Source organism: Erithacus rubecula (genome assembly GCF_903797595.1).
Source record: "Erithacus rubecula genome assembly, chromosome: 11".
NCBI lineage: Eukaryota > Metazoa > Chordata > Aves > Passeriformes > Muscicapidae > Erithacus > Erithacus rubecula.
In genome coordinates this window covers 18,582,693-18,597,513 of record NC_136663.1, presented here as the reverse complement: position 1 = coordinate 18,597,513, position 14,821 = coordinate 18,582,693, and the positions used below count along the sequence as shown (strand labels likewise).

General features: G+C 48.3%; 2 protein-coding genes across 9 annotated transcripts in view; one reads left to right on the top strand and one right to left on the bottom strand.

Moving 5' to 3' along the window:
- STAG1 (STAG1 cohesin complex component) overlaps positions 1–7,613 on the bottom strand; it is a 159,743-nt gene extending 152,130 nt beyond the window's left edge. The window contains exon 1 of the mRNA XM_079314939.1: positions 7,455–7,613. The gene's annotated coding sequence lies outside the window, so the exon portion shown is untranslated. The remainder of the gene's footprint in view (positions 1–7,454) is intronic.
- Positions 7,614–7,771: 158 nt separating this feature from the next.
- Positions 7,772–14,786, top strand: SLC35G2 (solute carrier family 35 member G2). Of its 8 annotated transcripts, none has more exons than XM_079314997.1 (3): positions 7,772–7,851; positions 12,252–12,321; positions 13,048–14,786. In XM_079314997.1, the coding sequence occupies exon 3, from the start codon at positions 13,070–13,072 to the stop codon at positions 14,297–14,299; it is 1,230 nt and encodes a 409-aa protein (XP_079171123.1). In that variant the 5' UTR covers positions 7,772–7,851; positions 12,252–12,321; positions 13,048–13,069; the 3' UTR covers positions 14,300–14,786. The 8 variants fall into 8 exon arrangements, with proteins under 8 accessions (XP_079171123.1, XP_079171122.1, XP_079171121.1 ...); XM_079314996.1 differs by lacking the exon at positions 7,772–7,851 and adding an exon at positions 8,122–8,405 and having other exon boundaries at positions 12,248–12,321; XM_079314995.1 differs by lacking the exon at positions 7,772–7,851 and adding an exon at positions 8,122–8,449 and having other exon boundaries at positions 12,248–12,321.
- Positions 14,787–14,821: the final 35 nt, after the last annotated feature.

Here is a 14,821-nt window from a genome sequence, read left to right as displayed (position 1 = left end):
GTGGCACACTCTTGCAAAAGGCTTGGCAATCTTCAGTGGTAGAGATCGCTAAGGAAATATGCTGGAGGTTTAGAAAAGGATACACATTCAAGTCCTAGCAGTTTTGTAACAATACATTTGGCTTGGGGAAACAAAATGTCCAGGAAATAATGGTAGCTACAAGTGACAATTCCTCCCTCCACCCCTGAAATGTGACACTTTGCTTCCCTTGATTCTTATCCCTTGTCTTTCCTTCTCAGTTTTCCACCAGGACACCAACGACCCTGAACCAACGATCGGCAATGAGAAATCAGAAAAGTAAGGCACACCAATGGAAAAGGTGTGTCCTGCCAGCTCTAATGTCTCTGGCATTCACAAACATTTACCTCCAAGACAAAAAATTCCCCATTCAATACCCAGTCAGGCAACAGGATTTGCATAAGCCCCCAATGCTTTCTGTCCTTGATGCTGGTGGGTTATAGTTCCACCAACACAAACTTCAGTGTGTAAAAACCTTCCTTTGCAAAGCAAAAACAAGCAGCTTCTCTGGTTCCTTTTGGGAAGAAAACTAAGTGTAACAGTTCAATATTGAAACACATCCCTCCAGGTTCTGAGCATGTCCAGTATCTTATACAACAGCACAATAATTAGTATTCAGAACTTCCCAAAACCATTTTGAAAGAGGAAATAAATTTCAGCTCCATTTTATTTTGTCAGATAAAACTGTTGCAAAGGGAGCTTACAGAAACAACAACAACAACAAAAAAAAAAACCTAACCAAACCAAGCAAAAAAAAAAAAATAATCACTTCTCTGACTAGGGAAGCAAAAGAGATGCACAAACCCACAGAAATGATGCCATTCCTTCTGATCAGCTACACTGATCCTTCTCAGAGGAATGGGAAAGGACACATTATAGGTGAATTCTATTTGATTTATGTAAAAACAAGATCGGCTAGTGCTAAAATAGAAAAAGCATCAAAGAGCTTAAGGGAAACATTGGGATGGTGGAAGTGAAAGGAGGTGAAGAAAAAACAAGTCAGGATCTCAGATTCAAAGGGCAGAGTACCAGAAACTGTGGCCAAGTCTGGGGAAGAGCTTCCCTCCTTCCCACTGCAGCTCTCCTCCACTCTCACTGCCATTCCCAAAGCACTTTGTACAGGGCACAAAGGTTACAGACGGCTGAGCACAGTTTGGAAGCAGCCAAAGGCAGGCAACCCCTCCAATCTCAGCCCTGTGGGCAAGGATGATCTGTGTAATGCTGATTTGCACTCCTTGTGCCACATTGTTTGTTTTACAGTACCACTGCAAGCATTTGTTTGGGTTTCTTTAAGTCCAGCAGCCAACAGGAACAGGCCTACAGGAGAGTACTGTGGGTATATATACTTCTCTCTGTCCTTTTTTCCATCTCCACTGTCAATAATTATCAGTGCATGCACCAATTTCCACTGAACTTAGGAAAACAGAGATCACAAAATATGCAAGTACTTCTCTATTGTCAAAAATATTCATTTCTTAGAAGACACATGTTTAATTCCTCTCTCACAAGCAATGTCCTATTAAAGTAAGGATATAGGAACAACAAAACTATCAGAGAAGTCACATAAGTGAATCAGAAAAAAAACCAGCCTCCAAAATAAAATTCTACTGCTTGAAGCAGTGATTACTCTTGAACACAATTTATAGTTATGTTTACTCTTTCACCTAACACTCTGATGTTACAGTCTAGTGAGGCTAATTCAGTAGAAACCATTCTAGAAAATAGATCTGCAGGCAACTAAATAATCTACAGCACTTAGGGAAATCAACCTTCCTTTTGTATAGGAAAGTCAAGTTCCACAAATCTACAGGATTTTTCACAAGGCCCTTCATTACACCAGTGGACTGTACTTGATAAGCCTGCTCTAATTTCCAAGAGACATTTAATAAGATTCTTCAGAAAAGGCCCTTAAATTAAGCTGCCATGGCAATAAGAGGCCTTGTAGGACAGGTTACCTAGTGAAGAGACAGGAGACTAAGAGCAAACCAAGTGGTCATCTCTGACTCCCCAGGGGAGTCCCTCGGGAACAAAGGGCTTGGAGCAGAAGGTGTCCTGAGGGCAAGGAACAAGGTGATCTGTAAGGTCCCTGCCAACCCAAACAACCCCATGACACTGAGTGTGAGCTGGAGGCCAGACACACTCTGCCACCTAGAAAAGAATGCCAGCAATGTGCTGATGGCACCAGGGTACTCTGGTAGGGCAGGAGCAGACCCAAGGAAGGGAAGAGCAAACAGAGGCTGCAAGCAGCAGAGCTGGCAGGGGCATTCAGTGAAGGTAAGAGCTACCCAAGGAATCCAAACTTCACACAGAGCAATGGGCTCTGTGCTGAACATTCACACCCAGCATGGGCACACACAGCTGAGTCAAGCTGAACCTCCCAGTGGAAGGATCCCCATCTCCAGGATCATTTTTCTCCAAAAGTGTTCCTGCCACTGACCTTGTGTCACCTCTATCAACTCCTGACTCTGCCTGACTCCATTCACTCACTGAGCAGAAAAATCTCCCTCCCAAGCAGAGGAGTTTGCCAGGTAGGGAATTCAGCTGCAGGGAAGGTCAAGCCAGCAGCAGACAGGGAAGAGAGAACTGTACAGCTGTGGAGACACAGATTCCTCTCAGCTGAGGCAGGCAGGCAGAGCAGCTCAACCATCTTGTGCAATTCCACTGGCAGCAGCCAGCTCATGTGGTCTTAATGAACAGATCTAGAAATTAACAATGCAAAACTGGCACACTCAGCATGCATTTAAGGTGGAATTCATCACCCGTTTGCAAATGAAGTTTCATTTTCCACTTATAAATACAAACATGTTGGTATCTTCCAGGTTCTTGGGGAATTTAACCCTAAAAGGTGAGAGAGAAACCCTCACGTGGGGGAGGGCAAACAAATACTCAGCTAATTTTGGTTTCAAAAAACACCTCCACATGGTATGCTTTAGTAATTAAAAAATGTATCCAAAATGAATTGTTTTGATTTTTATTATTTTATTGTAGAAAAACAGTTGACATTCAGAAACATTTCTCACACACAGGATAATCCCTAAGTAACTAAAAAGAAATATCTTTTTCCTAAGTGCAGAATCTGTCAATGCTGTTTTCATTCAGCTAACCTGCCAATATAATACAAGCCTGCTATTTGTAGAGTTACAGAGTTACAAACTCACTAGATTTATTTATAGAATAAATAACATATCTGCTGCTGAAACCTTGCACAGCAAGGAATGCAGTTGGCTGGATGTCCCCTCACGCTGCTTTCTAGTAAAACATTATTTCTGAGAACCACCTAAACAACCTGCCCTTTAGCTGAGGGGGACAGACTTCCACCTCCTTCTAATTTTAAAATAAACTATTAATAACTGTGTGAGTGGAGCTCACAATACACTCCCACATCAAGCTCTCATGTCTAATCATGCTGACAATAGTGGCTGAGAGCCTGTCCCACCACACCAAGTGCAGCCGTTTTGTGTCTTTTAAGACCCAATTCCCCTGTGGGCAGGATGAGCAGCAGGTCAGGGAACGGTGCTGGCAGCTTTGGCCAGCCAGTGCTCCCAGCTCTGCACACAGACAGCAGCACCCACCAAAGCCAGGGGCCTGAAGGCATGAAAAGCCCTGTGTCTGCACTACTTGTATTTCATATGGAATTACTTGCATTTATGAATAGGCATTTTCTCCCCAGATATTCCAAAATTAAGGCATAGTTACCAAATTCACCAAGTTCATGTCATACCTACAGTTCAGAACAGAAGAGGTGACACTGTTTGGGTCCTGGCAGATCTCTCAGAAGCATTCTGCTATCTCAAGCACACTGTTTTTAATAAAAAGCATTTTCCAAACGATCAAATGCCTGCAGGCATGCAAACAAGGAAATGTGGCAAAGCTAGAAAAGCCAGGAGCACAATTCCCTCAAACCACAGGGAGAGCACCCGAGTTCCTGGGTATTCTCTCACAGTGACACACGAGCTGCTAAGTGCTGCAACCATTGCCTACAGTCAGACTTCCAACAGGACACGTCAGAAATTAAATCAGCAAGTCAAAAATTCCCTCTGCAGTTCCTTCCCTTCAGTTCTTTCAGGAAGGTGAGGTCTTCCTTCATAAAAAAAAACAAAATCAGAGTGCACCTTAACAAAACAACACTTATTTTCAAAAGCGTATTTTCAGATTGAAAAGTTGCAAGAGGTCACAGTAACACTCTCTAAACCACATATTTTCTAAGGGAACACAGAAATGGGTTTCTGTGTTCTGATCACATATTGAACACTCAAACCAACAAAACTACATCAACATGGAAAAGTAAAATACTGCATATCCCTGGATGCTCTGGGTAGAAACAACAAAACGATTATCTGCTCATGAGCTCAAACTTTGTAGGATTTCCCTTTCTTCTCCAAGAACAAAAACCAATTCCACTCCTTTTTGTTTTTAGCCAAATGAGCAGATACAGTGGCAATGCAAGCAAGAGATGACAATCTGCAATTGGAGTTTCAGAGCTCCACTGATAAATGAGAGTGACTACAAGAACAAAACTTTAAAAAAAGCAGGAAGTATCTTGCAGATGTAGGCTGGCATTTTAAGTCCTGAAATCCACAAAGAAGATTTAGATAAGGCACTTCCTTATCTTGGCACCAGATTCAGCATCACCTTCTGGGTCTGACTCCAAAGCACCAGAGCCTCATCCCAAAACTCCAAGATGCAGCACAGGGAGATCCCAGAGACACCAAACACCACAGTGCTGCATATGAATTCTGGCTTTAACATTCCTGTACAACTTCAGTGGAGTATGCCTTTTTCAGTATGTCTTGTGGTAACTACAGATCTGGTATTCTGGAATTCTCAGCAGGGTGTGAGAGGCTTTTGTGATGTTACCAGAAAACAAACCACAATATTACTGTAAAGGCATGTTCTCATCCCAGTAAAAGGACTCTTCTTAGAAAGTCATCACAATTAGTATTTCTCTCACTGCATCCTTACACTTCTATGAGCTCCTTGCCCATTAAAATGTTATTTAAATTACCAGTATTTAGGCAACTTGTACCAGAACATGTCTTTACAACCAAGGGAAAGAAATGAGAGATTCCACAGTCACCAGCACAAACTCAAGGTACATTTTGTTCTTTCAATTGAAAAATATTCACTTATTGAGTTTTTGACTACTCCAAGGAACAAATTTTGTCAATGCATCCAAATATGAGCTGTAATATTGTTCACAAACCTTCTCAACTCTCAAAAGGTGCACTGCACTTGCAGAAGTCACATACATGGACAGGCAGGCCAGGGACAGGAGCTGACAAGCTCACAAACCCCAGTCACACAGGTCCAGTAGCAAGGTTTCAGCTGCCCTCACAACTTCAGACCACAGCACACTGGGTGGGGGCATTTGGCCAGAAATGCTGTCCCACAGTGAACTAGGCAACTGCAGCACTTAGTAAAATGTTAGGAAGCACCAGAGGCTGTGGACTGCAGTCTTCTGAGCTGTAGATGGATGAAGTGTGCTCTGAAACTCCAGAACTGGCACTAATTGTTCACCCAGCTCCAGAAAAGCTTCATTTCATTCCCTCTACCCACTCTAATGTAAATCTGTATGTCCATCACCTGCAGCAACACAGAATTTCAACTGCACACTCTCTATTGAGCAGCCAGTAAAAATTACATCCTCTCAGATTAATCATAGTCCTGAAGTCAGCCCCCCTGCTCCTGCTCACAAGGAAATCCTGCTGCATCACGGGTTAGCGTGTCATTTCAAAACTCTCTGCACCCCTACGTGTATTTTCTCAGGCTTTCCAACAAAAAGTCATTACAGCTAAGTCAGGAAAAAAAAAAAAAACAAAACACAACAACCAACCAAAGAAAGAATGAACTGGCTTCTAATTCTGTAACAGGAAGAACTTCTTCACAGAAGTCAGAAAACCTTTTGACAGACAACATGCACACTGCTTTGTGGCCCAGTGATTTCTTCATTGGTGGATGGGTTATGCTGTACAAACACTCATCAAATAACCATGCTATAGCACTAGGCAAGACCAAACTGCTTTGGATCCAAAGAACGTGCATTGATCCTTCTCTCACACTACTCCTTTTTCACTAGTAACAACATGGAAAAGTTACTGAACCCAGACATTGTCAACCATCCCACCAAACACAGGACACAGTTTAAAGACGGTTGCATTGGTGGTGTGACCTGGAGAAGGTTTTTCTTTCCTTAATAACCTCAGCAATAGATGCTATCACTAGACTAACTCTGTGCAGCTACAAAATTGTGTGAAATGCAACTGAAATAATCAATACTTACAAAGCAGCTCAATTCAGTTTAATTAAACTCACACTGTCTTCCCAGAAACTAAGTTTTTTGACACTGGTATTGGCAGTCATGTCCCTTTAAGTTGCTCCATGGATACTACAACTATTTTCTTTCTCCCAAGTCATGCTTCCTCCCAACCACTGCTCACACTCCCTGTTCCATCCCAGAAACACAGGGAAAGCAGAGTGAGGCTGTCCACCACTTCCCAGGATGGGCCAGGTACCAAGTGACCAGCACCCACCACCGAAGCCTTCCACTACTCAAGCACAGCCCCTACTAGGTTTGACCCCAACAGCGCAGGACCCCAGCCCGGTTTTGTGCCTCTCCCCCACTCCCAGCACCAGCCATAGGGCATTGCCTGCACCCGGAGCCATGGATCCCGGCTCCGGTCCCACCACCCCCGGGGCTCAGCGGGCTGCTTCTCCCATTTACATCCCGGGGCAACCCCACGAGTGCGTGACACGGTTCTGTCCTCCGGGCCAGCCAAGGGGCGGCCGCTCGCCCCGGTGCCACCGCACCGAAAACTCGGGGATGAGCAACAGGAGCGGCGGGCGGGGGTCCCCGGCCCCGGAGCTGCACCCCGGCCTGGCCCCCTTGGACTGTGGCCAGGCGCTCGGGCGGCTCGGGCGCTCCCGCGGGCCGGGCCGGGCCAAAGGCGGGTCGGGCCGCCCACCGGCTCCCGGAACTTTCCCTCCTCCGCCGCCGCCCGGGGCCGGCCGGGGGCCGCCGCCACCGAGCCCCGCGCGGCGGAAGCGCCACCCCCGCTCCGCCCGAGCATCCCCCGTCGCCCCCACGGGCCCGCCGCGGCCGCCGCCACCCGGAGCGGGGCGCAGGCCCGGCGACGGGGGAGGCCGGCCCGGCTCGGCCCCGCGCCCCCGGCAAAGCCCCGGCGGGGACAATGAGATGGCGGCGAAGAGCGCCGCGCCCGGGGGACCCGTTGCTCCGGCAGGAGCCGCCCCGCCCCGCGCCGCCTCCTCTTCCCTCCCCTCCCCTTCTCCTCTCTCCTCGCACGGGCAGCGCCCGCTCCCGGCCCGGCCGCCGCGGAGACCGAGCGAGCGAGCGGCCCCGGCCCCGCTGCCCCCGCCCCTCGCGCCTCCATCTTGGATCGGCGCCTCTCGCGCGCTCCCTCCCCGCGCGCCGCGCTCACCTCGGGCCGCGCCGCGGCGGCGCCCCGGGAGCGCCCCGGCAGCGCTGCGGGAGCGGCGGCGGCGCGCGGGGTCCGGCGGGCGCGGGCCGGGGCCGGGGCGGCGGCGCTGGCGGGGCCCGCGCGGGGCTCAGCGGGGCCGCGATCCTAAACCGCCACCTGGCGGCATTTCCGACCCGCCACGGCGCAGCCGCCTCACGCGCCGGGCGCGCAGCGCCCCCTGCCGCCCGCGCCGCCGCACCGCGCGCGCCCGACCCCGCGCCGCCGCGCCGTGAGGAGAGGAAGGGGTGGGAACGAGGGGAAGCGGCCCCGCCCCGGCGCGCGCGGCACGCGGGAAAACGTCTTTCGCGCGGAAACGGCCGCGCGTGCGCCGCGTGCCCACCAACACTGGCGGGGGGTGGTTGTCGACTGTCGCGACAGAGCCGGCGGGGACACGGGCACCGGTGGAGGGGGCGTCTGTCGCGACGGAACTGGGGCGGGGCACAGCTTCGGGCCTAGTGAAGCGGCGGGGGAAGGGGGTCGTGACTGTCACGACAGAGCAGGGCTGAGGACCCAGCATGGGCCGGAGCCCCTCCGCGGCCCGCGGCGGTGCCTCGGCGGGTGGGCCCCGCGGCTCCAGGGCCGTGGCAGCGATGTGTCTGGGGCCGGCGCTCCCCGCCATGGCGGGGGCGGCGCGGAGGGCGCGGCAAGGCGAGGACCGAGTCCGGGCAGCCACCGCCCGCTCCTGCCCGGAGGAGCTTTCCGGGAGCCGCTGCCGGGGTTCCCATGGACACGCCCCGCGTCCTCTGACGAGGGCCGTCCCGACAGTTGCCATCGCGATTGGTGCCGCCCCCCTCGCAGCGCCCCCGAGCTCGGTGGCTTTGCAGGCGACTGTCCCCTCCTGCACACCCCGCACGCACCGCTGGCTGCCGCGGGCTGCAGATGGTTGGGAGCGGATCCAGAGCAGTGAGTGAGGTATCTCTAAGTGTCGACCTGTCATCTGCTGTTGTGGACCGAAGGTGCCGTCTCGTCCTTCACCCATTGTAATGTACCTCTTACAACCTTTCTTACATCTAACCGAGCTGTTTTCCTGGTTTCCTGTGCTGTAGGGGACTATATTTCAGTGGTAATATATTCTCTATTCTTTTCCCCGTGCTTGGAACTGCTGTCTGAAGGGGTTTGTTCAGATAAGGGTTTATGGAATGGGAAGTTTGTAGGCAAAGTGGGTCTTCTCCCAAAATCACTTAATGCGAGTATTGCTGCTGCAGAGGTAGGAGCTGCAACAGGCATGAATGGAGAAATGAGAAAATAGTATTTTTTCATGGGAACGGCTGCAGATGGAGCCCTTATTCAGCAAGAGAATAGAGAAAACAAGGAGAATTAAAGGCATATCCCATCAAATAAGGTTGCATCAGTGAGCTAGCACAAATAGAGGTCGTTTTTTGGGCAGCAAAGTATTATCAGGAATCTACTGACAACTCGTGAGACTTTAGTGTAAGGTTTGTATTTGTATTCAATGAAGGGTGTGCTGGCTCTTCCTTCAGGCAGTGCTGCTGGATATGACTCAATTAATTTGAAGACACGGGATACTGGTTTGTTGGTTTGTGTATAATGTTTGCTCTTATGCTTAAGTGCTAAAAACACCTTTCATGTAATTGCTTCTTCATTTTCTTAAACACTTTTTGCTATTCATTAAATTTTAATAAAGACTTGAGTTTCTTGCAATGTATTTTTAATCAAGTTGGCTTATGTCAATCTGTCTAAAAAGATAAAGGCACTCATACACCACATGAGTGTAGATCCCTTGGCATATGCAGTTGCCTGAAGTGTGAAACACCAAAAATTTCCAGGTGGTTTAATGGTGTTGAAACAGGATTTTAGGAGGTTTTCCTGCACCTGATAAGGAATCAAAAGAAAACCCCTTATGCTGAGAAGTCAGTGCACACATGTGCTTAGTGAAGGTGGCACAAGTTCAGTCAGTTCTGAGGGTTTCCAGGGGTGGGTGGGTCTTTCCTTTGTGTGATGTTCAGGGAGAACTGTCAGTCTGTAGTTATCCTGTAGAGACTGCTCGCAGCCCTCTGGTAATTTCAGCCTGATCTGGTCAGGATTGGAGGATTATCCATAGAAGAGGCAAAGGACCATTCCTGTGGGGCCTGTCTTTCAGAGTGCAGGGGTAGCTGATTATTCCCCACTGTCTGTGGCTGCAATTGCCACATCTGAGTCTTTCATGATAGCACTTCAGTAGCCTGACTGATTTTAACCAGTCTGGAGAAGATGAGACTATTTTTTGTGAGTTTTTTCAAGATTTCAGACCACAAAGCCTTCATTCCTTCAGGCACAGAAAGAGAGTTCAGGCTCCCACCCTCAGCAGTCAGGGGGCAGATAATCACCTATTTCTACCTGCTAACCAGCACTTGCAGTGCTTGAGGGAAGGAAGGAAAGGAGTCTTCTATTCGGGTTTTTTTCTTTTAAAAGAAATCATCGTTTGTATTCTATCAATGATCTGTGCCCTTTGATCTACAGTGATTGTTTGTTCCCCCAAGCAAAAACAGGGTTCACACTTTGCAGTCAGTGATTTCAATGAGCTGTTCATTTAAATAGGTGTCCCCAACTGAATAGAGATTTTTTTTTTTTTAATATAACTTCAGAGTTTTGCATAGTGCTTCATCTTCAGCCTCATATTAAACTTGATTCGAAATCAATTTGTATTCTTAATAGAAAATGCAAATAAGCCACATTAAGTTCCCAGATATGAAGGAAAAAATAAAAAGTTAATTTCATCTCAACAAAAGGCATGGGCAGAAAGAGAAGTAGCAAGTTGTCTGTATAAGCTGTGTGGATTTCTGCCTATTTAAATTTGTGTCAGGGACACACATAATGGAACTGGGATATGCTCTAATCTCAGTCTCTGTGGAAAATCTCACTGATTAAGAAAAGCAAGGTCACCAAAGGCTACAAACTAATGTACTGTGGGAGGGTTGGCAAAACATTTGTCATACACTCAGTATTTAGTTGGGAAAATGAAAATTTGAGCTAAGCATTCCTGGGGTTTTTTTTTTGTTTGGTTAGTTGGTTTGGTTTTTTTTGGGTTTTTTTTTTTTTTTTTTTTTTGTTCTTTATTACTTCCCATCTCCTGCTTTTCACACGTGTTTGCCCTTTCCCTTTTCAGACTCCCAAGTGTTGTGGTTCCCAGCTGTGCAGTCCTGAGGGAGCAGCTCTGTGCAGAACAGCCATTTTGAGCTACATGCTCAACATCTATGGTTTTTCTCCAGAGAGATCCCTGAATACATTGCACAGGTCCAGTGCCACATTCGCAACTGTTGTGTTGATTTTGCAACTATTTGTTGAAAGAAAGTGTAATCTAAAGCCAGGAAGCAAGAAAGTTACCGTTGTATGCTCATGGCAACAAATGAGCTGTTTTGGTTTTGTTTTCAGGAACAGTTGCAGCGTTTTTATTCAGTCGTTTTCTAACGAATGAATGAATTTACCCAGCGGTCTACTGCCAATCGAATAATAATTTATGTTGTCCACTTTTCTCTTCTTTTCCCTCCACTTATTTTATTCACGATCCAGTGTGTTGTGCCTTAAAGCAAGAAAGTCTTAATTTTTTTAAGGCTATAAGGCAAAACTGTGGATTGTAACACAGTGAAAATTCTAGGTAGGAAAAGCTGTGCAGAGGAAAATCACTGCCTTCCCGGGCTCACTCAGTGCGGTTTGCATTTGCATGTTAAAAGATTCGGAAATGAGCAATTTAACTGAAGGAAAAGTGAATGTAGCAGGTGAGCCTGGGGCACATTTCTGGCAGGTGTTGGTAAATGTTGATGTTTTGTTTGAAGTGCCTGCTAGCACAGCTGATACCAGTTCTGTTTACTCTCCCTGGCGTTCATCTGCTCGCTCTCAAGTTCCTCGCCCAGTAAGCAGCCCCTGGGCACCCTGGAATGCTCTTCACCATGCAGGGGGTGCTGGGTGTGCTCTGGCCCTGGGTCTGCAACAAAAACTCGTGAACGGCAGTGCTGGGCAAGGCCTCCTGAGAACGGGGAACTCGGGAGTGTCCTCAGCCCCTGGTACTTGTGCAGGTCCAAACTGGTGCTGCTGCTTTCTCCAGAGCTGGGACTGGTGCTTGCCCGTGTCCCCGTTCCCGTTCATCCCTACGAGAAGAGCAGGGAGTCGGCTACAGCTCAGTTGGAGTGCAACAGGGGGTTAATGAACACTCAGCCTGTGAGGAAAAAGGCAGACTGTCCCATTCTCATGTAAATTAATTTGCCAGAGACACAGGCAGTGCTTGGCTGTCACAGATCACAGGCACAGAAAATGCCAAGACTGAACCTGGCCGCGGTATTTCTAGTGTTTCTGTGAGGAACTATAGCCCGCGCTTCAGCACTGCCTTTAGAGCTGTGCTCCCCCTGACAGTCTGCTGTCCTGCCGCTCAGCCCATTGTCCAGCGGCGGTCTGGCACCGCCAGGGCCCCCAGGAATGCTGCGGTGCTCCCTGGGGAGAAGGACTGGCTGTGGCCGTGCTGCGGAGCCACCGCAGAGGCCGAGCTGCTGCTGCTGTGCTGGGGGGAGCTCCGGGCGAGAAGGATGGGTCCTCCTGGGCTCCCTCTCCTCTGCAGCCCGTCACGGGTCAGCACGGCAGCCATGGCAGTGTGGATCGGCTTGTTGTCGAGCTCTAGGAACCTTATGCTGGCAAGATGCCACTGATTGCTTTCTCTCAGTCTAAAGTGGTTCAGGGTTTGAGCCTCCCTTGGGTTTTACTTTCTGTGCCGAGATGGTTGTAACCTTCCCTGCTGGTACCTAAGAGCTGTTGTTTCCGTCTAGATAGCTCATCGAAGATGTAGATGATGAAGAGGTGTTTCCTCCCTCTGCCTTGGGATCGAATGTTTCTGTCACAGGTAAGATCTGCACAGGTTTTATTTGCTGGGGTGAAAAGAAGGCAGGGAAGGTTTCATCGCTCCTGCTGCCTCTTCACTTGGAAGGCTCTGCACAGATGGTGTGAAAGCAATAATTTCCATGACGTACCCCTGCCTTAATTAAACTACTGCCCCACCCCGCAGGAATCACAGGCACTGTTTGTGTAGTGGGAAATGGCCCTTCACGAGGACACAGAAGGGTTTAACACTGTCACGGTTGTATTCAAAGATGTGTTGTTATCCATATGCAAACTCCTGACTTGCCCGGGGGTGCTCCCTATTTCCCTGTGTTACTCTCGGTCACCTCCTCCAGCCAAGTTTCTCCTGTGATATTGTAACACTGGCAAGCCATTAACAATAATGCATAATTACAGGGTAAAAAGCTTAGCGAGAGAACTTTCTTATTAAAGTATACTAGAACTCATTATGCATATCATCATGCATATCATCATCATGACAAAATATGTTATTTTCAAAAATTACTGTCTGAAGTGAAGTACCACGGTTTACTTTTAAGGACATCCAAATGGCCCAGCCACCAAAGGTATTTAGCAGTAACTCTGGAAAACTAAAGCAAAACCATGGAACAGGCTACTAGTACTTGGATTTGGTTGATAAAAACAGCTTGTAAACACTAAAAGCACTTACATCCTAATGAATCTTCAACTACTCATTAAATAACAGTGTGTCTCCATTTTTTTTCTTAAGACCAGGGCATTTCTCTAAAGAAATGGATACATCTTCCCAAAATTACCCAGTAAAAAAGCGAGTGAAAATTCATCCCAGCACAGTAACAGTGAAATACACCTCTCATTATCCTCAGCCAGGAGAAGAGGGATGTGAGGATGTTAATGAGGATACTGGAGTATTTATGGAGGATAATCCTAAAAGAAGACTACTGAATGATGGGAAAAAGAGAGAAAAGACTTTCTTTGGTACAATAGACACTAAGCCAGCACAACTGCCAAAACCTGATGAAATTGCACAATCCCAGCATTTATATGAAGGAAATGTACTGCAGTCCAGGAAAACATGGGCAGTCTTTTTTGGCTCTGCCGTGGCTCACGGATGCGTGGCTCTGATCACAAGGTTGATTTCTGACCGTTCCAAAGTGCCCTCTCTGGAGCTGATTTTCATCCGCTCGGTCCTGCAGGTGCTTTCCCTCACTGCTGTGTGCTACCACCACGAGCCCCCCTTCGGCCCCAAAGGCTACCGGCTCCGGCTGCTCCTCTACGGGGTCTGCAATGTCATCTCCATCACCTGTGCCTACACCTCCTTCTCCATAGTGCCCCCCAGCAATGGGACCATCATGTGGAGGGCCACCACCACAGTGTTCAGTGCCATTCTGGCTTTTCTACTCATAGATGAAGGAATGGCTTATATAGACATAGTCACTGTCCTTGGCAGTGTGTTCGGTGTTTGTCTGGTCATGATCCCCAACATTGTTAGGGAGGAGAACTCTTTGCTGAACACCTGGAAGGAAGCTTTTGGCTATACCATGACTGTCATGGCTGGTCTGACCACTGCCCTCTCCATGATAGTCTACAGGTCCATCAAAGACAACATCAGCATGTGGACAGCACTGTTCACTTTCAGCTGGACAGGAACAGTGTGGGGAGCATCCACTATGTTCCTGTTCCAAGAGCCAATTGTCCCACTGGACGGGGAAACCTGGAGCTATCTCCTTGCCATCTGCCTGTGCTCTACTGCAGCCTTCCTGGGAGTCTACCATGCCCTGGGCAAGTTCCACCCTGCTCTGGTGAGCACTGTGCAGCACCTGGAGATCGTCACTGCCATGGTCCTGCAGCTCCTTGTGCTGCGCAGCTTCCCACACACTTGGGATGTGGTCGGGGCAGTGCTTATTTTGGTGAGTGTTTTTTTCCTTGCGTGTTATAAGCTTTCCTGGAAGGAATTAAGAAGGCAAGATTATCAAGAGATTGTGGATTTGTCCATTAAATGAGCGTCAGTTTTCAATGTCTGATTCTGGCTGTGACCATGTGGAAGTGACTCCTTTCAGCTCCTGTGTCTGAGCATAGTAGCCAGGCCTTTTCCCTACCATTTCATTTCTCAGCTGATGTAGCAATGTTGATATCTCCAGGTGCCGAGGATTTGTTCTGCTGCACACAACCATTCTGTCATACCCACACAGGGTGCACAGCCAGCACAGTCTGGCCCACTGAAATGCAGGCCAAGCTCTTCTTGACCTTCTCTGGATAAAGCAATACAGAGGGACTCAAAAGTGACTCTCATTCCTGTGTGCTGTGGCAGTGCAAAGATGAGCAGCAAAACCATTAAAAAGGTCAAACCAAATTGTCATTTCCTCTGTAATGCTTCTTAAGCTTTGGCTGTCATATTCTAAATGGAACAATGCTAAATTTCTGTGGCTAAAACTTGCATTTCCTGTGTGTATAAAGAAGTCAGTAAAGCTTTTTGTGCTTTGTGGCTAAGTTTCTGGCTGAAACAATGCAGGAAGCCCAGATGT